This window comes from Amblyraja radiata, chromosome 4 (genome assembly GCF_010909765.2).
Source record: "Amblyraja radiata isolate CabotCenter1 chromosome 4, sAmbRad1.1.pri, whole genome shotgun sequence".
NCBI lineage: Eukaryota > Metazoa > Chordata > Chondrichthyes > Rajiformes > Rajidae > Amblyraja > Amblyraja radiata.
In genome coordinates this window covers 84768482-84794310 of record NC_045959.1, presented here as the reverse complement: position 1 = coordinate 84794310, position 25829 = coordinate 84768482, and the positions used below count along the sequence as shown (strand labels likewise).

Here is a 25829-nt window from a genome sequence, read left to right as displayed (position 1 = left end):
GCCTCAACGTTGCCACCTCTGAACACAGGGGACTCGCCGGGACCCCACCCATTGTTTGAGGTTCTGTGGTGATGGCAGCACAAGCACATCATAAATTGACCTTACAAGGAAACTTACATGACCCATCTCCATGCACCATAGGTCCCTCCAGCTAAACCTCCTCTTTTCTACACTTTACCAGTTCATCCACTGTTCCTGCTTAATCTGGGTGACTACTCTTACACATCTCATTGCTTCCTCCTGATGACATACCTGCTCTACAACCAATTTCCTCCTCTCTGCTGAACCTGCCTTACTCCACACTGGTTTCCCTGTGCTGAGCCCTAAGCCTTCTTTCCCTTGCTGCACCCTACCAACAATGTCTGTATGCCTCAGAGCTGCTTGTGCTTATTCTGTTGTCTGCTTTGAGTTCCACTTCCTCCCTCTAGTTACACTTGGCACCAGATTACTAACCAAGGTATCCTTGCTCCCTAATAATTGCAACTCCAACCTCACCTTAGCACACTTAAACTCCTGTTAGGCTCGGCTATGGTAAATGGAGAATACCTTTCCCATTCAAGCCATATTACTAAGACACCGTAGAACTCTAAACCATTTCCTAATAATGAACTAACCAATCTCTCTAACCTTTTCACCTTAGAAATTGGCACCTTCATATTCTGTCAATGGCCACATTAACCAAGGGAATAGCCCAAACTGCAAACACCACAACTTCAACTTACTTGGAAGCCCTGACTCTGTATCGTTTCTAACCCGTCAATAACAAAATATTTCTAAGTTGTTGAACCTGTTTAGTGTCATCCAACTTCCTGCTATACCACCTACCCAAACTTTGAACTGGTTTCTCCATTATAGATGGTATTGCTTCCTCATCTACATAAAATCTTTTCTCTACTACCTTTCCTCTTGTCAAAGAAATACTCCAAGACTTATTAGGCTTAATTTTCAATCTAGCCCATTTAAGATTATAATTTCTCTTCTATAATAACCTTCTTGTAAAAGCTACTGTTGTGGTCACCAAGGTCATGTGATCCATATAGGCCCTGATTGGAGGGAGGCACAGTCTGGCCTGCTGTCTCCCTGCCGATGATCCACTGTGATGCTCTAATCACTGGCTCCATTGCCATTGTTAAGCTAACGGGGAAATAGTACACCCTGCCATACTGCCCATCTCTAGACTCTGCCATACTGTTGTGAAGTCTGCTGTACCAAAACACATAGACATCTTGGAAATATGCTTTCACTAAATTGATCCTGGAACTCTAAAGAAATCAAAAGCACTCTAAATAAGACAATGTGGTACAGAACCAAACGCATTTGCCAGGTCCAAAAACACAACATGCAAATCTCTTCTCTTGAGCTTGGCCGTCTGAATCTGGTGTCATATTATACTAATGTGTTCCAAGCAACTTGCAAAACCTGGGATTCCTGCTTTCTGCACTGTGGTGTCTATTAACCTGTTCCTTTCTAAATAACTTGCCACGTGCCACTATGCTAAAGAAAATTTTGCCTTCTATATTTGGAGACAAATAGGCCTAAACCGATTAACTCTGAAGGCTCTTTCTCCTTGGGAATGAAAATTCCCCCTGCTCTACGCCAAAGCGTTGGTATGACTTGCTTCTCCCTAACTATTCACAAAAGCCTCCACAAGAATCTAAGCATATCAGGTGCACCTTTATATACCCGGTAAGGGACTCCATTTGGCCCTGGTGCCGAAGAATCCTTTGCATGCCTTATTACTGCATCCACTTCCTTCCACTTCGGTGGCAAAATTTCTAACTAAAGGACCTGTCCCACTTAGCCGATTTTTTAGGCGACTGTCAGTCGTAGCAGGTCTCCGTAAAACCGACGACTGGACCCCCCTACGACAATGTCTACGAAAATGTCTACAAGCTACAACAACCTACCACCTAGTTAACGGCAAGCTACCGACAACCGGCGACCCAATAAGACGTCCACCTATGACCACACCTACGATAACCTACGACCACACAGGCGACAACCTATGACAACCGAAGTCAACCTACGTCCACTCGCGACAAGCTACGGCCCTGTCGGCGACAACTGAAGACAACTGAAGACAATTCAGTCGCCGGTACCTGTCGCCGGTTGACGTAGGTAGTCGCCAATGGAATTCACCAAAATCAGCACCGGCGACAATCTGCGTCACTTGGTGACAGCCTACGACAGCACCTATGTCAGGAGAAATCTAGCTACGCTCATTGTCATCAACTCACTGTCGCCGAAAAATGATGAACATGTTGAAAATCCAGCGACGACCAGAAACTCTACGACTCTTTGGGCGACTGAGGAGTCTACTCCTGACCACAAAGGCGAGACCCCAGCGACCATGTGGCGACAGCCTAGTCGCCTGTAGTCACCTAAAAAATAGCCTAAGTGGGACAGGCCCTTAATGCTCTATCTCTCCTAAGGGTGGTATATTTGCGGGGAAACCCATTCCCCTTTTCTTTACTGGATTTGAGTATGTCCTTTTTAAATATTCCTCTAACTCTTCCTTTGAAGCTTTGAGCTTTCCACTCTTTTCATGACTAAACATTCTTTTAACAAATTTAAATGGATCCCTATAAAATGCTGACCTGACTCGCTCCTTTATCTTTCTCTTCCTCCTAAGGTGTTCTGCCCTCCTTAATATTGCTAACCGATTTCTTAAATCTTCTTGCAAAACATTAATTCCTTCTCTCTCATCAACTGTAGCCTTTCTCCACTGCTTTCTTAACTGTCTCCTCTCCTTCACTAATGTCTCGATTTTACTCTCTCGTCTAGATCCAACTATCTGTAGAGCCTACAAATGGTACCACCCCTTTAAAAAATAATCCATACCGCGAGTTAGTTAAGCTATGAACATGGAGGTCCTAATGGAATAGAATAGTTTATATCAAACCTGAACAGTTTATGTCAAACCTTCAGTAATTTCATATTACATCTTATGACATTATTTGCAGTGTTGCATGGTTTTTAACCGTCTTTGTAAACATTTCCTAGGTCGTACTGCTTTAAGAACCTTGACTAGTTTTCACCATCTGTATACATGTCCATTGAACTCAGAGGATGGGAATCTAGAAACCATCTACTACTTGGGTGTGCATGAGGCACAGATGGGGGAAGTGCAATGATGGGTCATAATAGCCGGTTCTCATATCTGTGTCCACTCAGGTATGATGGCCATGGAAGACCGATCATGAATCTGATTGTAGGAGAAAGGGAAATATCCATTGGACACAGGAATTTCACATGCAATTTCTCTATGCTTTGGGAGGATTTGCAAGATACATGCTGGTTAGAGAATAAGCAAAATCTTTTCATGTGCACGTGGGTATTTACATTAATGAAATGGAATGAGAAGCATTAGGATCAAGGGTCTCGACCCGAAACGTTACCCATTCCTTTTCTCCAGAAATGCTGCCTGTCCCACTGAGTTACTCAAGCATTTTGTGTCTATCTTCGATTTAAACCAGCATCTGCAGCTCTTTCCTAAGCATTAGGATCAATCTGTATGAAAGCAAATTGCTTTGTGATGGATTTAGTCAATTTGCAAATTGCAGAGAAAGACAGAGACAAACAGTGTGTTCTGCTAGATGGGCAAGGAACGTTGTGAGCAACCTAAGAAAGAGAGTATAAAACTGAGGGGCATTAGTGCAAAGAAATCCAAAGCTACTCTATTCCAGGAGAGGTTGGGGCGCTGTTGTTTTTCGCCACACCAAAATAATTTAGTAGAGAATGCTAAGAGGCAGTAGTAAGAGAGCCTTTGACAGGGTCCATAGGAACCATACCATTTCTCTGAAGAAGGAGATTTCTGGATAAGAGCAATGTTCCCTATGGGCCAAGGGATTTTAAGACCTGGCAACACAGGCAACTAACTGATTTGGCCTGCTGGGAAACTGGGTGGTCATAGAGAATATTAATTAATAAACAAGATCATTTCAGTGGGTGTCTCATCTACTAGGGTAGACTTAATCAGGGGCACATCAGACTCAGAAGCAATATACAGTATATAGTGTTGGATATTTCTACAGGTTTTGGTCTATTCGTATGAGAATCAATACAAATTTGCCTTTACCGTTAAAGTTTAGGAGTACACTGGGCTTCTCCACCACAAGGGGGCAGCAGTACACTTGTACTTGTCTGCCAGAAGGGTCCGTAATCTATATTACTAAAAGTCTGTTCTTGACCGGTTTTGGCCATCTGTGCTGCGATTTCCGAGAGAACGTCGCCACCTACGGCCGTCATTTTTGGCCACCTTGCTCAGAGCCCCCTTCCGCCGTATGTGTGCCGAGGATTTTTCCCGTCGATGAAAAATTAGAGAGATATTAATGTTTTTACAAAATTCCCCATTCTCTCTGCTGCCCCTGCTGGCGGCAGGGGGGAGGGACTATAAAACCAGGAAGTGGTGTGCCTCACAGTCTCTTCAAGATGGAGGAAGGCAGAGGGTCACGTTTCTCTGAGCTGTGAATAACACTGAACACATGTCTACTGAAATGTAAGTGTCCTTAGTGGTTCTAAAACGCTTGCAGAATGTGTCTATTGGTTCTAAAATGTTTGCAAAAAGTGTCTATTGGTTCTAAAATATTTGCAAAAAGTGTCTCTTTTGGTTCTACAATGCTTGCAGAATGTGTCTTTTTTGGTCCCCTCTTTCCTCTCCCCCCCCCTCTCCTCTCCCCCTCTCTTCTCCTCTCCCCCCCTCTCCTCTCCCCCCTCCTCTCCCCCCCTCTCCTCTCCCCCCTCCTCTCCCCCCTCTCCTCTCCCCCTCTCCTCTCCTCCCCCCCTCTCCTCTCCTCTCCTCCCCCCCCTCCCCTCCTCTCCTCTCCCCCCCCCCCCCTCCCCCCTCTCTCTCCCCTCTTTTTCTCCCCCCCCTCCCCCTCCCCACCATTCCTCCCCTAAACCCCCCTCCCCTCCACACACCCCTACTCCCTTCCCTCCACCCTCCCCCCCCTCCCTGCTCCCCATCTCTCCCCCTCCCCTCTCAGCACACCCTCTCTCCCCCCCTCTTTCCCCTCTCTCCCCCTCTTTCCCCTCCATCCCCTCCCCCACCCTCCCTACCTCCCCTAAACCCCCTCCCCTCCACACCCCCTACCCTCTTCCCTCCACCCTACCTCCCCTTCCCCGCTCCCCACCACTCCCCCTCACAGCACCCCCCCTCTCAGCACCCCCCCTCTCTCCCCATCACTCTCACCCTCTCTCTCTCCTCCCTTCCTCCCCACATTTCCCCCCTCACCCACCCTCCCGCTTCTCCTCCTCTCCACCCCCCTCTCCCTCTTGCCCCTCTCTCTGTGTCTCTGTCTCTCTCTCTGTCTCTGCCCCTTCTCTCTCTACCCGCGCACCCCCCCCCCCCTTTCTAGGTGTGACTGCAAGTTGGGGGCTATGCGTCAGTAGATAGGGTGTTTATGGGGTAAAAGGAGCAAATTAATAATATTAATATAATATCAAGGGGGGTAATTAGCGTGAGTGCGGGGGGGGGGGGTAGTTAGTGTGTGTGACGCTGCATGCCGTCTCCCCTCCACAACCGCACGTTGGGGGAACAGACCCAACGGGTCTACACTTGGTCTAGTAGACCATAGATTTTTGCCAATGAAATATCAAAGTATAGAGAAGAAATTTCCGAGAAGGGAGAAGTTGATGCAATACATGGATGATATTTTGCTCTTCACATATATATAGCTAAGAAACAGTGCTGCTGTGAGAGTTGTTACAACTCCAGGCACAATATAGGATGATGATAGGCTCAGACTAATTGGCTCAGATAGGGCAAAGGGGAGTACATATCCCACAGAAATGCACCAGGCCAAAATCTCAACCCCAAAGATGAGCACCAGGCCATAATCTCAAAGACCATTTATGATTTTATCACTTACGGGTGTCTGCCCTCCACAACCTCCAACCTTATCGTTTTACCTTCTCTCCAAAATTCATAAACACAACTGCCCTGGCAGACCCATTGTTTCTGCCTGCTCCTATCCCACTTAAATGATTTTCATGTACATTAACTCTATCCTATCCCTCCGGTCTAATCTTTCCCGACCCATGTCCAAGATACCTCACATATTCTTCATCTCTTTAATGACTTCCTATTTCCGAGACCCCACTCCCTCAACTTTACTATCGACGTTCAGTCACTCTACACCTCCATCCCATACCAGGAAGGCCTTAAAGCCCACCGTTTCTATCTCGACCGCAAAACCAGCCAATTTCCCTCTACTAATACGCTCCTCCGCCTAGAGGAGCTGGTCCTCACCCGTAACAACATCTCCTTTGACTCCTCCCACTTCCTCCAAATCAAAGACATAGCTATGGGCACTCGCATGGGCCCCAGCTATGCCTGCCTCTTTGTAGGGTACATTGAACAATCCCTGTTCCAGGCGTACACTGGCCCTATCCCCAAACTCTATCGGTGCCACCTTCTGCACCTATGCAGAACAAATGTACTTCATTAACTTTACCACCAATCTCCATCCTGGACTCAAATTCACTTGAACCATCTCCAACACCTCCCTCCCCTTTCTTGATCTCACTGTCTACATCACAGAAGATAGCCTATCGACTGACGTCTATTACAAACCCACTGACTCCCATAACTATCTCAACTACACTTCTTCCCATCCTGCCTCCTGCAAAGACTTTATCCCCAACTCGGAAAATACTTCCGTCTACGCCTCATCTGCGCCCAAGATGAGGTGTTCCATAGCAGTACATCCGAGGTGTCCTCATTCTTTACAGAACAGGAGATCCCCTCTTCCATAATAGATGAGGCCCTCACACGTGTCTCCTCAGTACCCCACAGTTCCACTCTTGTTCCCCCTCCCCCTAGTCGCAACACAGACAGAGTCCCCCTAGTCCTTACCTTTCATCCCATCAGTCGTTGCATACAACACATAATCCTCCTAAATTTTCACCACCTCCAACAGGATCCCAACAATAGTCACATCTTCCGATCTCCACCTTCCGCAGAGTCCGTTCCCTCCGCAACTCTCTGGTTAACATCCCTTCCCACCCAAACCACCCCCTCCACAGGTACCTTTCCCTGCAACCTCAGGAGATGCGACACCGGTCCCACCTGTCGAGGGACCCTGACAGTCCTTTCAGGTTAGGCAGAGGTTCACTTGCACCTCCTCCAACCTCATCTACTGTATGTGTTGTTCAAGATGTGAACCTCGTTGAGTCCAAATGTAGACTGGGCAATCTTTTCGCTGAACACCTTTGCTTAGTCTGCCTGGGCCTGATCTCCTGGTTGCCAAACATTTTGATTCCTCTTCCCATTCCCACCTTTCTGTCGTAGGCCTCCTTCATTTCCAGAGTGAGGCTAAACGCAAAGTGGAGGAACAGCATCCCATATTTCACTTGGGCAGCTTACAACCCAGTGGTATGAATATTGTCTGAATGTATCCCAGTCTGAAGAACATCACCCATTCCTTCCCTCCAGAGATGCTGCAACAAAGTTACTCCAACACTGTGTTTATCTTCGGTTTAAACCAGCATCTGCAGGTCCTTCCTACACGGTATTAGGCGCTCATGTTAAGACCAAGGAGCATGGAAAGAGATAGTACAGGAGTTACCGATACCCAAGGGTGTTTCATCTTTAAGATTATTTCTGGATCTTACATATTACATATTATTGCCTTGAGTCTTTCGAGGTTTAGGCAGGTATAGCCAGATTTTATAGACTATGTGCAAAGGAATGTGAGAAAACTTTCAATGTTCTTAAGGAAAAGCTACTCACAGCTACAACTCTGATATCAATCAACGTGTAGGATTTCTGACTACAATGTGCAGCCACCTTGGTCAGGTGTTAAAAAACCCTTTTTTTTTAAAAAGTACAGTAAATCCTAATTTTAATGGACCTCTTTATAACAGATTTTAGTTATAGAAACATAGAAAATAGGTGCAGGAGTAGGCCATTCGGCCCTTCGAGCCTGCACCGCCATTCAATCTGATCATGGCGATGTGGAAGCATCTACCGACGCCACCCCCAGCTCGCACTGCCTCCATTCCACTTACTGTCCCGGCTTCCAACGCCATCCACATGTTGCAAGGTGCACAAACAAGCCCTTCTTCACCCACTGCTCGGTCTGGTTGACATGGCCGTTGTTGCAGCTTACATTGTAGCCCCAGGGGACAATGCTTTCTTCGGTCCGTTGCTACCGACAGGACGTGCTCAGTCACCGTGGGGCTCTCTTCCCTCTCACCTGCTGCTGCTTCTTCCTGTTGGCCGCTTTGTCCACTCGGCCTCTCTCTTTCTCTTCCCACCACCCCCCCCCTCCCCCTCCCCACCCACCCCCCCCTCCATTGCCACCTCCTTCATCCTCTCCCCCAGAGTCACCGACATACCCCACATTGGAAGATGTTGGCGATTGCAGTGGAGAAGGAGGAGGCGGCAGTGAAGTGGACAAAGCCACGGGGAAAGGAGGAGGTAGCAATAGCATTGGAGCGGACAAAGTGAAGGAACAAACGGCAGCTGGTGAGAGGGGACGGAGCCCCACAGTGACCGAACACGTCACGTCATTGGTAGCGGCCAGGGGCTACAATGTGAGACGCAACAATAGCCGCATGAACCGGTAAAGAAGGGCTATTTGGTAGGGACAACGGCATCAGCGCCTAGTTTTAAGGTGAAACAAAGTGCTGGAGTAACTCAGCAGACAGTATCAGTTCGAAGAAGGGTCCCGATGTCACCTATCCATGTTCTCCAGAGATGCTAACTGACCCGCTGAGTTACTCCAGCAGTTTGTCTCCTTTTGTGTATTAACCATCATCTGCAGTTCTTTGTTTCAACTACATACAATAATAATACCTTGCACAATTACAATTATAGCAGACATTCGGCAATAACGGACATAATTTCTTTACCCCCCCCCCCCCCCCCCCCATGGGCTGTTATTAGGGGGGTTTACTGTCCTGGGTTTTGTTGCTCTGAGTGCACAGAATGAATAATTGGCTGCTGTAGCATTTGCTACAACAAATGCAGACTATCAAAAATAACTTTACTAACAAAATAACAACTTAATTATCCTATGAATTGAGCTTTCAAACAATTTGAATTGCTATTAAAGAAATATTGATTTTAAACTAATAGAGGGATATAGGGAAAGTACAATTCAAAATTGTGTTATAAATCTTGATCATTGAACACAATTATAATGAGCAACTATCAGAAGCATTGTAAAAAAATATACAGGAAAGCCATCCTCATGCTGTCAGGCACCTCCAACATAAGAGTGAAAATATGATCCTCATTGACCAGGAATAAGTTACACACCACTGTTTAATCATTATCATCAGAAACAATTTTCAAATGAAAAAATAACTTGCCTGGCAAATTTCCTTCAGTTTTTCATGTGATGCTCCCACAACTACACAAATGTCCAATATTCCATGAGGCAGAACTTCAGCCATAACTGGCTTTTCTTCCGTGGTTCTATGAGTTATACAGGAAAGAAAGAAAATAAAATTAAAAACCAACGGTGATTTACATTAATCAAAATCTTCACCAAGTTGCAAACAAATTATGTTAAATATACAAAAAGCCAGAATTTAGAGATCAGCAATAAATGCTGCATTCCCTGGCGGTGCCCAAAATAAGAATCAAACGAGAAGTTACCAACTCTGATAGCAACTAAAAATGAAACTGTCAAAATTTAAAAAGACCAAGTCATGCAGCCACATGGTATAGTGATCCCTAAGATTAAATGTCCAATGGTATAGATACAAAACATGAACTTCACTGATTTAGAGGAAAAAGAAAGGAAATTATAGGCCAATTAATCTAATTTCTGTGATTGGTAAAGTTTTAGAGTCAATTATTAAGGATCAGGTTTCCGGGCACTTGGAAGAAGGTGATAAAATAGGCCAAAGTTAGCATGGTTACAGTGCCATCCATAATGTATGGGACATAGACCCATCATTTATTTATTTGCCTCTGTGCTCCACAATTTGAGATTTGTAATAGAAAAAAAATCACATGTTGTAGCGTGATGATAATCCCGAAAAGAAGGCGAGGAGCCAGGTGTTTTGGGAGGTATTTTTAATCGCTGTCCTTCTCCTGACCAGACGAGTCTGCAAGAGAAAGATGGCACCTAAACCCCTGCCCTATATCCCTCTAGCTAAGGGCTGCCTCCAGACTCATCCATTCCCGTGCCGAGGGGTTTGATAGTGGAGATGGCCCGACCCTTGAGAGCCGCCACAGGACCCCCCCCCCCCCCCAGAACCAGAGGCACGAAACGCACTGGTGGGCGTACAACCAAGGGGCTGGCGGAGGCACAGGTCGAGGGACAGGCGGAAGGACAGGTGGAGTGACAGGCGGAGGGAGTCGCGAAGGGGGGCGACCTCGCGGCCGAGGCTGGGCAACCAGCACCGGCTGGTCAATGTCCAAATGTGCTGTCCTTCAAGCGGTCAATCGGCATGGCTTCCGGCCCGCCCCCCATGCCCAGCAAGACCTATGGCAGTTCGTCCATCCAGTCCGAGCCGAAGAGTCGCGCCTTCAGCGCTGCCTTGAGCTGCTGGTGGAACCTCTCCACCAGGCCATTTGCCTGCGGGTGATAAGCCGTGGTGTGGTGCAGCCGCACACCCAACAATTGAGCCATGGCCGACCACAGCTCAGAAGTGAACAGTGGCCCCCGGTCCGAGGAGATGTCCGCCAGCACCCCAAAGCGAGCAATCCAATGCGCGGACAACGCACGAGCGCATGTAGCCATTGAGTTATCGGCCAGTGATATGGCCTCCGGCCATCGCGTGAAGCGGTCCACCATCGTGAGGAGGTGGGTGATGCCCCGGGATGATGGGAGAGGCCCCACAATGTCCACGTGGAGATGGTCGAAACGTCGGTGTGGTAGACCAAACTCCTGGATGGGCGCCCGGACATGACGCTGGATTTTCGCCGTCTGGAAAGGAATGCAGGTCCGGGCCCAGTGGCCAACCTGGTTGCGCAGGCCGTGCCACATGAACCGAGCAGCCACAAGTGCCATCGTCGCCCGGATGGATGGGTGAGCCAGCCCGTGGATCATGTTGAAAACCCTCCGGCGCCAGGGACGATGGGGCACGGCTGACCGGACGAAACATCGCACAGGATCGTTGCTCCTCCATGGCTGAGAGGGACATCCTCAAGGCGAAGGCCGGAGATGGCAGTCCGGTAGGCGGGCATCTCACCGTCCATGAGCTGAGCCTACGCCAGGGCTAAATAGTCAATTCCGGGCGCTACCTCGAAACGGCGTAGACTGCGGGGTGGGACAACGCGTCGGCCACCCGGTTCTCTTTCCCCTTGATGTAGCGGATGGAGGTGGTGTATTCCAAGATGTACGCCAACTGCCGCTGCTGACTTGCGGACCAGGGGTCGGAAACCTTTGCCAGGGCAAATGTGAGCGGCTTGTGGTCTGTGTAAGCGGTGAATGGGCGGCCCTCCAAGAAGTAACGGAAGTGGCGGACCGCCAAGTACAGAGTCAGGAGCTCGCGGTCGAAAGCACTGTACTTTGTCTGGGCGTTGTTGAGGTGCCGGCTGAAAAAGGCCAGGGGGCGCCAACCCCGTCCGTCAGTTGTTCCAGCATGGCACCAACCGCCGACCCCAAGGCGTCCACCGTAAGGGCAGTCGGGGCATCTTCTAGGAATTCTCCGGGATGTCCGGCCCGAGCAAGGGCATCCTTCGCGCCTTCAAATGCCGCCACCGCCTCGTCGGTCCACTCAACGTCCTTACGCCTACCCGCCAGAAGTTGATATAGCAGCCACATGATGTGGGCCGCGGATGGCACAAAACGGTGATAAAAAGCCACCATCCCGACGAGCTCCTGCAGGCCGCGCACGGTGTATGGACGGGGAAACCGACGGATGGCGTCGACCCTGTCCGGCAGGGGAACCGCGCCTTGAGAAGTCACGCGGTGGCCGAGGAAGTCGATGGTGGTCACCCCAAAGTGCCACTTGGCGAGGTTGACAGCCAAACCATGCTCACTGAGCCACTGACAGAGCTGCCGGAGGTGGGCACAGTGCTCCCGTCGCGAGCGGCTGGCCACCAGGATGTCGTCGAGGCAGACAAAATCAAACTCGAGGCCGCGATACACCCCGTCCATCAACCGTTGGAATGCCTGCGCGGCGTTCTTAAGGCCGAACGACATCTGCACAAATTCGTACAGCCCGAACGGCGTGATGATTGCCGTCTTAGACACATCCTCCGGGTGGACCAGGATCTGGTTATAACCCTGTACCAAATACACTTTGAAGAAAATAGTAGCCCCGGCCAAAAGGGCGTTGAAGTCCTGGATGGGGGGTTCGGGGTATCAGCATTGCGGTGGTAGCAGCATTCAGCCGCCGATAATCCCCGTAAGGTCGCCAGCCCCCGCTTGCCTTAGGGACCATGTGGAGTGGGGACGCCCATGGGCTGTTCAAAAGGCGGACAATCCCCAAGGACTCCATCGTGCAGGACTCCATCGTGCGGAACTCCAGCAGTCGGCATGCTCGTTCATAGAGAGGTGGGCCAGTAGTATAGAGGGTATGAAATGAACCACCCCGTGCCTAGGGGTCGATGACCGGAACTGTGGGGTCAGGATGTCCGGGAACACGGCCAAGACCCGAGCAAAGCAAGAATCCACGGACGACAGGGGGCGTCCAACCAGCTCATCCAAACGCAGTATGATCGGCTCCATCGTGGTGGCGTGGACCAAGCGCTGATGCCTGACGTCCACCAGCAGGGTGTGAGCCCGGAAGAAGTCGGCACCACGCAATGGCTGGGAGACATCAGCGATGGTAAACCTCCACGAGAAATGACAGGAACCAAACATGATCGGGACCTTGCAAACCCAATACGTGCGGATGGGACTGCCATTCGCCGCGGTGAGGACGGGCCCCCGCTTACGGGAAAGAAAGTCTGCCAGCGAAGGGGGCAGGACGCTCAGCTCTGCCCCAGTATCCACAAGGAAACGACTCCCAGAGCGCCGATCCCAGGCGAAGAGGCAGTGACTCTGGCCAACCGCCACGGGGACTATTGGCAGCCGCCCCGGAATTTCCCGGGAATGCGCAAGGGTGATGGCATTGCCGTGCTAAAGCATCCCAGCGCTAGTGGTGCTTGGAGCATACTGGTGCTGGACAGCAGGTGTAGTACCCGCCACGGCCGGGGGGGGGGGGGGGGGGGGGGGGCGTGATCGTACAGGCCTCCGGGATGCAGCTGTCACTCCTTCCACAGCTCCCCCGCCCCACCGGAGGAAATCGGGCGCTGCCGGAGTGACGTCATCCGGGCGCGCCGTTCACAGCGTGCTGGCGCGCCTGCCAAGGGCCCTGATGTCGGCGAAGGAGGCGTCAGTAAGCTGCAGATGGATGTAGGCCGGCAGCAAATGCAGGTAGGTGTACTCAAACATTAAGCACGGCGTGTGCCCATCCAGGAGCGTGACCATCTTGTTTAGGAGGCTGGATGGCCGCCAGTCGCCTAGGCCCTCCATATGAAGGAGCCTGGCAGCACGTTCCATCCTGCTGAGGCCATAAACCTGGAGCAGGAGCTCCTTAAGGCCGAGGTATGTATCAGGGGGGGGCTTGCGAGGAACTCTGTGACCTCTCCGGCCGTGTCCTGGTCGAGGGCCCGCACCAGGCAGTAGTAGTGGGTGTCATCTACGGGTGTCATGTAACGCCCCGCAGCTGGTATTGGGCCTCCGCCTGCTGAAACCAGATGTGAGGTCGGGTGGTCCAGAAGGTAGGTAATTTCACAGAGACCGCGTCGAGAGACATGGCCCGGTCGGCCTGTGAGGTGGATGGACGGGCGGTTCTGTCTTCTGCCTCCATCTTGACAATAATGGAGCATCAGGGGTCACCAATGTAGCACGACGATAATCCCAAAAAGATGGCGAGGAGCTAGGTGTTTTGGGAGGTATTTTAAATCGCTGTCCTTCTCCTGACCAGACGAGTCTGCAAGAGAAAGATGGCAACTAAACCCCTGCCCCTATAGCTAAGGGCCGCTTCCGGACTCATCCATTCCCGTGCCAAGGGGTTTTGATAGTGGAGATGGCCCGACCCTTGGGAGCCGCCACAATGTGGTTAAAGTGCACATTGTCAGATTTTAATAAATGCCATTTTTATACATTTTGGTTTCACCACGTAGAAATTACAGCAGTGTTTATACAAAGTCCCCCCATTTCTGGGCACCATAATGTTTGGGACACAGCAATGTCATGTAAATGAAAGTAATCATTTTTAGTATTTTGTTGCATATCCTTTGCATGCAACGACTGCTTGAAGTCTGCGATTCATGGACATCACCAGTTGCTGGGTGTTTCTCTGGTGATGCTCTGCCAGACCTGTATTGCAGCCATCTTTAGCTTATGCTTGTTTTGGGGGATAGTCCCCTTCAGTTTTCTCTTCAGCATATAAAAGGCATGCTCAATTGGATTCAGATCAGGTGATTGACTTGGCCACTTAAGAATTGACCATTTTTTAGCGTTGAAAAACCCCTTTGCTGCTTTAGCGGTATGTTTGGGATCATTTGTCCTGCTGTAGAATGAACTGCTGGCCAATGAGTTTTGAGGCATTTGTTTGAACTTGAGCAAATTCGATGTGTCTATACACTTCAGAATTCATTATGCTACTACTATCAGCAGTTGTATAATCAATGAAGATAAGTGAACCTTCAGCAGCCATACATGCCCAGGTCATAACACCTCCACCACCGTGTTTCACAGATGAGGTGGTATGCTGTGGATCTTGGGCAGTTCCTTCTCTCATCCATATTTTGCTCTTGCCATCACTCTGATATAAGTTATTCTTCCTCATCTGTCCACAAAACCTTTTTCCAGAACTGTGGTTGCTCCTTTAAGTAGAACTGTCCATGAGCTGAGCCTACGCCAGGGCTAAATAGTCAATTCCGGGCCGTACCTCGAAACGGCGTAGACTGCGGGGTGGGACAACGCGTCGGCCACCCGGTTCTCTTTCCCCTTGATGTAGCGGATGGAGGTGGTGTATTCCAAGATGTGGTTGCTCCTTTAAGCAGAACTGTGGTTGCTCCGGTAGGCGGCGCGACTCTCGTCTGCAGCGGCCTCTGCAGTCCGTCTGCGTTTTTATTATTTTATGTCTATGTTTTAATGTAGTTTTTGTTATTTTTGTTGGGGTATGTGTGTGGGGGGGTGGGGGTGGTGTGGGGGGGTTGGGGGTAACTTTTAAATCTCTCCCTGCACGGGAGACCCGACCTTTTCTTTGTCGGGTCTCCGTTGTCGTTGGGGCTGCAACGAGGAGCGGCCTCCAACAGGAAAACCGGGGGCTCTGGTGCTGACTACTCACCTCACCGTCGCGGAGCTGGCCGAGTCCGGAGCGGGTGGAGCTGTGGTGGACGCTGCTGCGACCCGACCCCCGGAGATTCGGAGGCTGCAACTGCGGGTTTGGCGGACGGCACCGGGAGCCCGCGGGTCCCTGGAGGGAGACCGCTTTTCGGGGCTTCCGCAGCGGCGACTTCTCCCGCCCGAGTTGCGGGGTTGAAGAGCACCTGGAGCGGGGCCTACATCACCGCCCCGCGCGGCTTGGAATGGCCGCGGGACTCTGCGAGCGTGCGCCGGGGGCTCTAACACCAAGACCCGGTGTGCGACCCTGCATCACCCGGCGTGGTTTTAATGGCCACGGGACAATTCGCCATCGCCAACCGGGGGCTTTGACTTTGACATGGGGGGGGGGGAGAGTGCAGTGGAGAGAAAAGTATTTTTGGCCTTCCATCACAGCAATGTGATGGATGTTTATGTAAAATATGTTGTGTCTTGGGTCTATTTGTTTGTAATGTATGGCTGCAGAAACGGCATTTCGTTTGGACCTCAAGGGGTCCAAATGACAATAAATTGAATTGAATTGAATTGAATTGAATTGAAGTAATGCTTGGCAAACTGTAACCTGGCCATCTTATTTTTGCGGCTAACCAGTGGTTTGCATCTTGCAGTGTCACCTCTGTATTTCTGTTCATGAAGTCTTCTGCGGACAGTGGTCATTGACAAATCCACACCCGACTCCTGAAGAGTGTTTCTGATCTGTCGGACAGGTATTTGGTGATTTTTCTTTATTATAGAGAGAATTCTTCTGTCATCAGCTGTGGAGCTCTTCCTTGGCCTGCTAGTCCCTTTACGATTAGTAAGCTCACCAGTGCTCTTTCTTCTTAATGATGTTCCAAACAGTTGATGTTGGTAAGCCTAAGGTTTGGCTGATGTCTCTAACAGTTTTGAGGAAATATTATATAATAGAACCGCTCAGATAGTGACTTTTATATAAGCTAGGTAATTTGCAAGAGAAAAGCTTAAGGCTTTCAGAAACACATGTATCCTAAAGAAAAAAGGTACAAAGAAACACATACAGCGAACAGATGAATCAAAACATAGAAACGCTAATCTGAACCTGCATAGCTTAGAGGCAATTATAACGCTGGAGGAAATTGTATTTGATATGATTTTGTGTTGAAGAATGGATAGCTGAATACGGTCTCTTACAGAATTCAAGGCTGAGGGATAATGGACTCTGTGGTTAGCTTTGGTTATGTTAAATTATAATGAGGTTGAGATAAGGGATCGAGAAGCTGTACTTTTGAGGTAATGGTCTGAAGTAAATTTACCCTGTGTTCTATAATATTTGTAAAATACCTTGCAGAGATTGAAAATCCATCTCCCAGAGATAGCAGGAAAGGGAGGCTGTAATGTAGAATGAAGCTGTATCCTGGCACAAAACACTTATCAATTAAGTTGACAGATTTACGACCCATGTATGCTTTATAGTTGGGAGTTCGGCGAACTCATATAATTAATGTTTTTAATACATAGGTAATGGTATTTTAAACTGTGTAAAATTGTAGTGAAACCATTTATGAAATGTATTGTATCTTAGTAGGACTGTAAACATTAGACTTTGTTTAGATTTATAGAAATATATTTCTTCTTGGTATGGAAAATGTGTTTGTTTGTATGACTGGTGTGATCATTGTATTATATGTGTGTATCATATTTTGAGGAGTGGTCTTTGATAATTGAGCCTATTGTAGTTTTGCTGTGTTGAAATAAAATAATTCTAAACAGTTAAACCACAGGCAAACTAAGGTTATAAAATGTGGCCAGAGAAGGGGGGATCATGTGACTGCTGTTGTAAATCACCAGAAGGACTCCGATGATTGGTTACTAGTTTGTCATACCCTCTGTATCTGAAATGTCTAATACCTATATAAATGCCATGAGTTTGTATCAAAGTTACTAAATTCTCTGGACCCGCCCCATCTGTGTTGGAAGGTTCAGAGACTCGTCTCAGCTGAATAAAGAATCGATTTCAACAGCTACAAGCGTTTGAGTCAAGTTGACTTTAGATTGACAAAATAACACAGTTTAACAGTTTTATTCTTGTTTCTCAGTCTCATAATGGCTTCTTTGACTTTCATTGGCACAATTTTGGTCCTCATGTTGATAAACAGCAATAAAAGTTTCCAAAGGTGATGAAAAGACTGGAGGAAAGACTAGGTGCTGAGAGCTCTCTTATACCTGCATTAAGGAGGCATTTAAACACACCTGAGCCATTACTAACGCCTGTGAAGCCCTGTGTCCCAAACATTATGGTGCCCTGAAATGGGGGGACCATGTATAAACACAGCTGTAATTTTTACATGGTGAAACCAAAATATATAAAAATACCCTTTAATAAAATCTGACAATGTGCACTTTAACCATATGTGATTTTTTTCTATTACAAATCTCAAATTGTGGAGTACAGAGGCAAATAAATATATGATGGGTCTTTGTCCCAAACATTATGGAGGGCACTGTATGTTAAGGGGGAGGGGAATCTTGCCTGACAAATCTGTTGGTATTCTTTGAGGCAGTAACAAGCAGGACAGACAAAGGAGAGTCAGTGAATGTTGTTTACATGGATTTTCAGAAGGTTGCTGGTGTGGTGCCAATCGCAAGGCTGCTTAACAAGATAGGAGCCCAAAAGGTGCTATAATGGATAAAAGATTGGCTGACTGACAGAAGGCAAAGAGTGTAAATATATGTGGAGAGTCAGGTAGTGTTGAGGAGACAGGGAGTCTATAGAAAGACTTGAACAGGTCGGGAGAGAGGCAAAGAATGCCTCCCGAGGGGCCGTGGAGTAGCTGAGGCCGGACCCCCGCGGGTCAAAGCCCGCGGCCTAGGTCGAAGCCCGTGGCCTTGGTCGGAGCCCAAGGCTGACGGAGCTCCTGGCTGTCGAAGCCTGGGTCGGTGGAGCCCGCGGCTGAGGTCGGGGTCAACACGCCACGAGTCGACAGAGCCTGGGGCTGGGTCAGCATCATGGAGGACTCCGGAGATTATTCGGCATCGTTAGTGGAGAGGTCAGTGCGGCAGTCGACGTAACCTACCAGATAATGAAAGTCCCAGATGGACTGGACATGAAAATAATGTTTCCAGTAATGGGAGAGTTCAGAACCAAAGGGCACAGGCTCAGAATAAAAGGACATACTTTTAGAATGGAGATGAGGAGGAATGGCAAATTAGTCAGAGGGTGGTGAATCTGTGGAATTCATTACCAAAGATGGCTGTGGAGGCCGATATTGGGTATTTTTCAAGCGGAGATTGAAAGGTTTTAAATTAGTAAAGGTGGCAAAGGTTACGGGAGAAGACAGGAGAATGGGGTTGAGAGGGGAAAATAAATCAGAATTGATCAAATGCACAATAGACTCGATGGGCTGAATGCCTTATTCTGCTCCTATGTCTTATGGTCTAATTAATACATATCCACTAGTCCTCAAAGAAAAAAAGTAGATATCTATTTTTCCCTTTATGAGATTATACACTGGGAACTAAATGCATCCCCACAAGAAACTGAAAGACAATACATATAGTGTAAATGTTTAATACTGACTGTTTATATACTTAAAGCTTAACTCCAAAACCTTGGAAGAATATACCACCCCTTCTTTCATCTCTGTAAATACCCCAAATAAAGTGGGAATAAGAATATTTCACACAAAGCTCCAGGCATTACTCTGGCAGGGTTAAATTACAATGGATCAACCAACCCATTCATTCAACCAACAATTTTCATTCATTCAACCCAACATCCCACCTCCACTTACTGGTAAGTCACAGTTGCAAAGGGTGTTGTTTTGACAAGTCTGCTTGTTAAGGTTCATTTTCTTAAAATAGCCAACTTACAATAAGTTAGGTAAAACCAACACAAGCTTTACTGATCATTTAGCCAGTGAGAGTGCTAGGAGATACAAAGTCAAGCATACAGCAGATACTTAACTCCTCCTAGGCCATCACTCTACTGAATGAAGACATACAGCATCTTTTTATAGTATTTTGGAAACAGTCACATGTTTATACAGAGTTGTAGCAATGACGTCTAACATACCAATCACAGCTCTACCCATTCAAAGCATGCTTGTCACTAATACAATACTTCTCATTCTATGGTTATATTGATCACAAACTTTAGTTACAAAACCCCCAAATAACAGGAAGTTAGTCAAAGGTCTATCGTCTGCAGTACCTTCTTAAACAATGTAAGGATCCTTATCAATTGCCCACAGAAGTTTCTGTATACAGAAACTTCCAACGTTTCAGAAAGCTTATCCTCTTTTTAGGCTTGATTACAGAACCTTCTCAGGAAGTACATCCCCTCTCACCATTGTCAATATCTTTTGCTTGGGCATAACAGGAAGCAGCTTGGATGCAGTTTGAATGCCGGCCTCCAATTTCCTGATTACCCAGCCCTTCTACAGAATCCAAATTTCAAAGCTTTCATTTACTCAGAACCCAAAACCCAAAGAAGTGAAATTAATCTTTACTTAATAAAATACATAAAATATTCCATTATTAACTAGGATATTATCATGCTGAGTTTCCAAGTGAGTTTGGCAGGCCATGTTGCCATTCATCCAAATCCTTGTTGGCTGGTATATTGTGCAAACAATGGTGAAATCAGCAAATTCACTTCCTCTTCAATAATTACCGCACCATCAACCTCCAAAATAAAACTCAACAAGGGACTCCCAGGGAAAGGCCAGAGCTGCATTGCTAAATCGCAAAGGTTTTCTGTCTATGTAAGGGCTACAGATCTAATTTTCAGCAGCAGTGCAAGAAACCAGCTTAATCGTGATCCAACAATTGAGCACTGCCAGCATGACAATCAGCACGATTCTCTGTTGATCCGATCCTGAGGTGGAAACAAAGTCCCAGTATTAACTCCCTAACATCAAATAATATTTCTCCCCAACACAGGTTCATAATAATATCCTTCTGTCAATATCTTCTTATGTTCTAATTCATCACTTTCTGCTAGACAACTAGTCTTCTACAGTCTGAAGAAGGATTCTGACCCCAAAAATCGCCTATCCATGTTCTCCAGGAAGGCTGCCTGACCCGCTGAGTTACTCCAGCATTGTGTCCTTTTTATCCATTACATAAATTACTTTATCCCAAGATAAATGTTGATAAATTCAGGAATTCCCAATATCTTCGTCACTTTTTTCATAATAAGAATTCATGCTTAAAGATGCAAAACAAGAAGTTCTTGAAGCACAGCTGAATCATCAGGTGGGATGTGCTGCATGCAGTACTGATGATTGAATCGGTACAGGAAAAAGGCCTCTTTTTTTTTGAGAGGAACAATGCCTTTGGATAAGAAATACCTTATCATTTCAATATAATTTTTGATTCTGGAAACGGAAAACCCAGGACCCAAGCAATTTGCTACTTCATGCCAGGTTAATTGCTGGAAGAACATCTTTAGAAAAAGGGTCTCAACTCAAAACATTGTCTGTCTATTACTCTCTCCAAATGTTGCTCCAGCAGTTTGTATTTTACTCAAGATTCCAGCATCTGCAGTCTCTTGTGCCTGTCTTAGTTGAAAATTCTAATGAAAAGGAATGTTCTTTTTAGATACTACTGCTCTAAGCAGCTGAACAATGTGGTGACTCAAACCCTTTTCCCCAGTTACAAAATAACTCTTAAACAGTAAAGTTGGACACAAAAGGCTGGAGTAACTCAGCATGACAGGCGGCATCTCTGGATAGAAGGAATGAGTGACCTTTTGGGTAGAGACCCGAATATGCACAAAAAAATGTCACCTTAAAAGACACACTGTATTTTGTAGGATTTGAAATAATATTTGCTGTATTTAAAATATATTCAGGTTTCCACAATAATTGAATTCTCATGCTGCAAAATATTTTCATATTTACCAAAGAAGCTGGCCAGGAGTTTATTTCATACCTCAAGTTGAATCTTTAGCAGGACTCAAAATTAGCGGTTGCCCGGGTGCCATTGGCCACCCAAAGTGCCGCCGGGGAACCAGGGGCATTTTGCCCGACTTGGCAAGCAACTTTGCCTCGCGAGTATAAGCCCACCTCCCTGCGCGTTAAACTGTTAAATTGCTATTACTATGGGGATCATGACAGAAGCCTCCTAGTGGCGATCCCTGGAAGCAACAACGCAACGCACTATGTGACTCGTCGGGCGATTCTATCGTTTTTAAGGTAGACATAAATGCTGGTGAAACTCGGCGGGCGAGGCGGCAAGCATCTATGGAGCGAAGGAAAACGGCGACGTTTCGGATCGAGACCCTTCTTCAGACTTCATTGTTTTTAATGCGTGCCTTTATTTTGATCATGTATATGTAATATTAATGAATGTGATTGTTAACTGATCTTGTGTGTGTGTGTGTTTCGTTATTCTGTACTTCTCCAAGATAAAAACATTAAAATGTTGTTGTATATTTTATGTTGTATTTTTTATATAATGTATTCATTTTCAGATTTTGCCTGAATATTTCTCCAAGCAGGAAGGGCCCAATGAATCCCTCCTAGTCTGTCTCACCATTTTCTTTTCTGCAAGGTTTGCGCAGCAAACAAAACTGTTATCGTTCAGTGCAAAGCAATGGGAGCTGGGCAGGAAACAAAACATTCTGTAAAACAAAGCTACCATCAAACTGTCATTGCAACTCCCATTTCCCCCTCTCCTTGAAGTTTTGTCAGGTCTCAACTTTCATTCAAATCATCTGCGAACCCTTAATTCCTCTTCTAATTTTCAAACCCCAAGGTAACAACACCATCCTATCTTGGATAGCAAACCTGCACCTAACCCCCAATACCTTCTGTTTCGTTTGTTTGCACCCTCTAGTCCCAGCCCATCTGACACCACATCTTGGCTTCCTCTCATAGGGGAAAGAAGAGGGAGGGAGAGGTGATGGAGGGAGTGGAGGAGAGGGAAGAGAAGAGGGAGGGTGAAGAGATGGGGGGGGGGGGGGGGGGGGGGCATTGGGCGATGAGGGGGAATGGAGGATAGGGTAGGTAGAGGGATGGCAAGACGCAGTTGAGGAGGGTTGCCGTGACTTGCGTCACAACGGGGATCTCTGGCGTCACAACGGGAATCCGTCAGCCATGCCTGCGCAGTTGGGGGCTATGGGTGAGTGTGTATTTATTTTGTTGTGTGTTGTCACATCTTGTCAAAAAAACGACGTGCTAACGGTAAAATTTTCACATATTCCGATAGAGATTTATCCCCTGGTCCGAAATCACCTTATCTGAACATTTTGAGCTTTATTTCTCGAGATATTTATGAAATAAATCTGAAATAACTTTGAAAATAAACGTGGTCTCGCTGATGTCATCACAATGACTCTGCTCCATGCGGCCTGCTGCGCTGTTGTTCCACGCGCTGCGAGTGACGTCACCCCCCAACTCGCAGTCGTTTGGTTGCCACCCACTCACCGGCCGCCCTGCCCACTCGCCGTCCGCCCCGCTCGGCCAGCCGCCACGCCCGCTCACTGTCCGTCCCACCCACTCAGCGTCCACCCCGCTCGCCGAGTTCAAGTCCGCCCTCTTCCTCTCTCTCTGCCCCTCCCCCTCTCTCCCCATTCGCTCCTCCCCCCCTCTCAGCCCCCTCTCTCTCTCAGCCCCCTCTCTCTCTCTGCCCCCGCTCTCTGCCCTCTCTCTCTCTACCCCCCTCCCTCTCCCTTTCTTGACGCACCTGCAGGTTGGGGGCTATGCGTGAGTGGATAGAGCAGAGATGGGGGTAAAAGGAGCAAATGAATAATATTATAATATCAAGGGGCATGGTGTGGGAGGTGGTTAGTGTGTATGTGACACCGCAGGCCCCCCTCCCTCGACCGCGCGTTTACAGGACGGGACCCAATGGATCCCACTTGGTCTAGTATGTTACTAAAACTCTCATCTTGTTTGTGATTCTGTGTGTCTGCGTGCGTGCCCATGTGCTCCCGGAACTACGCCAAAATGGTACACGATAGCGCTACAATTTTTGCACCACCCTACTTACAATTGTCCTGTGGTGTATTTTTTTAATCAAGTTTCGTTCAGATTGATGTTATAATTTAAAAGATATTCACATTTTAAACTTTACTTTTCTCAAACCCCACTTTGAGAAAAATCACTTGAACTTGCAGTGGCAGGTAGCAGGGTATGATGCCACAATGGCATCTAATTTACATAAACTGCCCATCAGCAGTGCCCCACAATTACATCACAATAACATTGTATTTAATTTACATTAAAAAAACAGCAGCTTCCACCTCACAATGAGAGGGATTATGGAGGGATGGAGGGAGTGTAGGGGAAAGGAGAGGGAGGAAGAGGTGAGGGAGTGGAGAGGGGAGAGAAGATGGAGGGTGAAGAGGAGGGGGAGTGTTGGGGATGAGGGTAATGAGCTGTGCCTGTGCAGTTGGGGGCTATGGGTGAGTGGTGGAATATTGTGTTGGGTCAACTGGTTGCGTTGGGGGAATGGGTGAGTGGTGGAAACGGGTTGCGTTGGGGGAACGTGTGAGTGGTGAAATATTGTGTTGGGGAATGGGGCCCCAACGGCTCCCACTTGGTTTGGTTCCTACTAAACCTTTCTCCTCTCACCTTAAACCTATGCCCTCAAGTTCTTGATTTTGCTGCATAGAAAAAAGTTGCTGTGCTTTTACCCTTTTCCCCTTGTGATTTTATACACCTCTGTATGTTCATCTCTAGTTGTTCTGCTGTTCTGCACTCCAAGGAATGGTCCTAGCCTACCCAACCTCTCCCTTGTAGTGCAGACCCTCTAGTCATGGCAACAGAAATCTTCTCCACTCTTTCCAATTCGATGACATCCTTCCTATATGCCATCTGCCATTTCCTATATGCACTTCCATGACTCCCCAAAGTGCAACACCTCACACTCATCTGAATTAAACTCTATTTGCCATTCTTCAGCCCACTTGACACCCTGTCTAGATATCACCCATTTTAGTTTAATCTGCAACTTACTTATCATGCCATGTACACTCATCCTATTTGTTGATATAGACAACAAGCAGTAATGGGTCCCAGCACCTACCCTTGAGGCCCACCTCGAAATCACCAGCCTCATTAAAAACAACCTTCCACCAACATTCTCTACGTCCCACCAATATGAACCAATTCTCTATCCAGTTAGTTAGGTCTACCTGGATACCATGTGTTCAAACCTTCCAGCAGTTTAGAAGAAGCTAGAAAGGAAAATGATCCAAGATGATGAGTGTAAAGGAGTATGGAATAAGTAACATTATCATGCTAATGATTTGAAGCTGGATGGATAATGATAATATATCAAGTGTAATATATCAAAATTTGCGGACGATACAAAAATGGGAGGAAAAGTAGGGGATGAGGAGGATAGGAAGAGTCTGCAAAAGGATATAGATAAGCTAGGTGAGTGGGCAACAACTTGGCAGATGAAGTTTAATACTAATAAATGTGAAGTCATTCACTTTGGGAAAAAAAATGATAGGGCAAGTTATTTTCTAAATGAGGAGGAGCTGCGTTGTAATGCAACGCAAAGGGATCTAGGGGTATTAGTACATGAATCACTAAAAGTTAGTATGCAGGTGCAGCAAGCAATCAGGAAGGCCAATGGAGTTTTGGCCTTTATTGCTAGGGGGATTGAGTATAAAAACACGGAGGTCTTGCTGCAGCTGTACACAGTATTAGTGAGACCACATTTGGAATACTGTGTACAGTTCTGGGGTCCATACTTAAGAAAGGATGTACTAGCCCTGGAGGCAGTGCAGCGAAGGTTTACAAGATTAATTCCTGCAATGAGGGGATTGACATATGAGGAAAGGTTAAGTAGGCTGGAACTCTACTCTTTGGAGTTTAGAAGAATGAGAGGCGATCTCATTGAAACATATAAGATCGTGAGGGGCCTTGATCGGGTGGATGCACCGAGGATGTTCCCAATGATCGGGGAAACTAGAACTAGGGGACATAGTTGCAGAATAAGGGGGGGCTCTTTTAAAACTGAGATGAGGAAGAACTTCTTCACCCAGAGGGTGGTTAATTTATGGAATTCACTGCCCCAGGGAGCAGTGGAAGCAGAAACTTTAAATATATTTAAGACTAAAATAGATGGTTTTTTAGCTGCCAAGGGGATAAGGGGCTACGGGGAGAGGGCAGGGATATGGACCTAGGTATGGTTAGTATAGTAAGACCTGAGTGATCTCCTGGACAAGTGTCGATCGCCTAGATTGGGGTCGGAGAGGAATTTCCCGGATTTTTTTCCCGAATTGGACCTGGGTTTTTATCCGGTTTTTTTGCCTCCCCCAGGAGATCACGAGGTTTTTGGGGTGGAGAGGGGTGATAGCGGTATAAAGGGGAGGGTAGTGTCTTGTGTTCTGTGTCTTGTGTCTACTGTTTGTGGGTAAGTGTGTCTGTTTAGTGTTCAGCCATGAGCGAATGGCGGTGCGGGCTCGACGGACCTGGTGGTCTACTCTCGCACCTACTTTCTATGTTTCTATGTTTCTAATATAGGAATGTAATAAGAATAGAAGGTAATACAAGATGTTAGAAACAATGTAAAGTGGACGGGTGAAGAGGCAAATGAACGTTAACAATCAAACATAAGCGAATGTAT

General features: G+C 47.2%; 1 protein-coding gene across 8 annotated transcripts in view; it reads right to left on the bottom strand.

Moving 5' to 3' along the window:
• dennd3 (DENN domain containing 3) overlaps positions 1–25829 on the bottom strand; it is a 108162-nt gene that overhangs the window by 79320 nt on the left and 3013 nt on the right. For 7 of the 8 annotated variants that reach the window (XR_004411781.1, XM_033019920.1, XM_033019922.1 and 4 more), the window contains exon 2: positions 9319–9424. Coding sequence is in view for 7 of the 8 variants with exons in the window: in XM_033019920.1 (XP_032875811.1) it covers positions 9319–9402 (84 nt within the window). In the remaining variant the exon portion in view is untranslated. Of the gene's footprint in view, positions 1–9318; positions 9425–11035; positions 11042–25829 lie in introns of all 8 variants that reach the window. The other variant, XM_033019921.1, reaches the window with a different exon arrangement.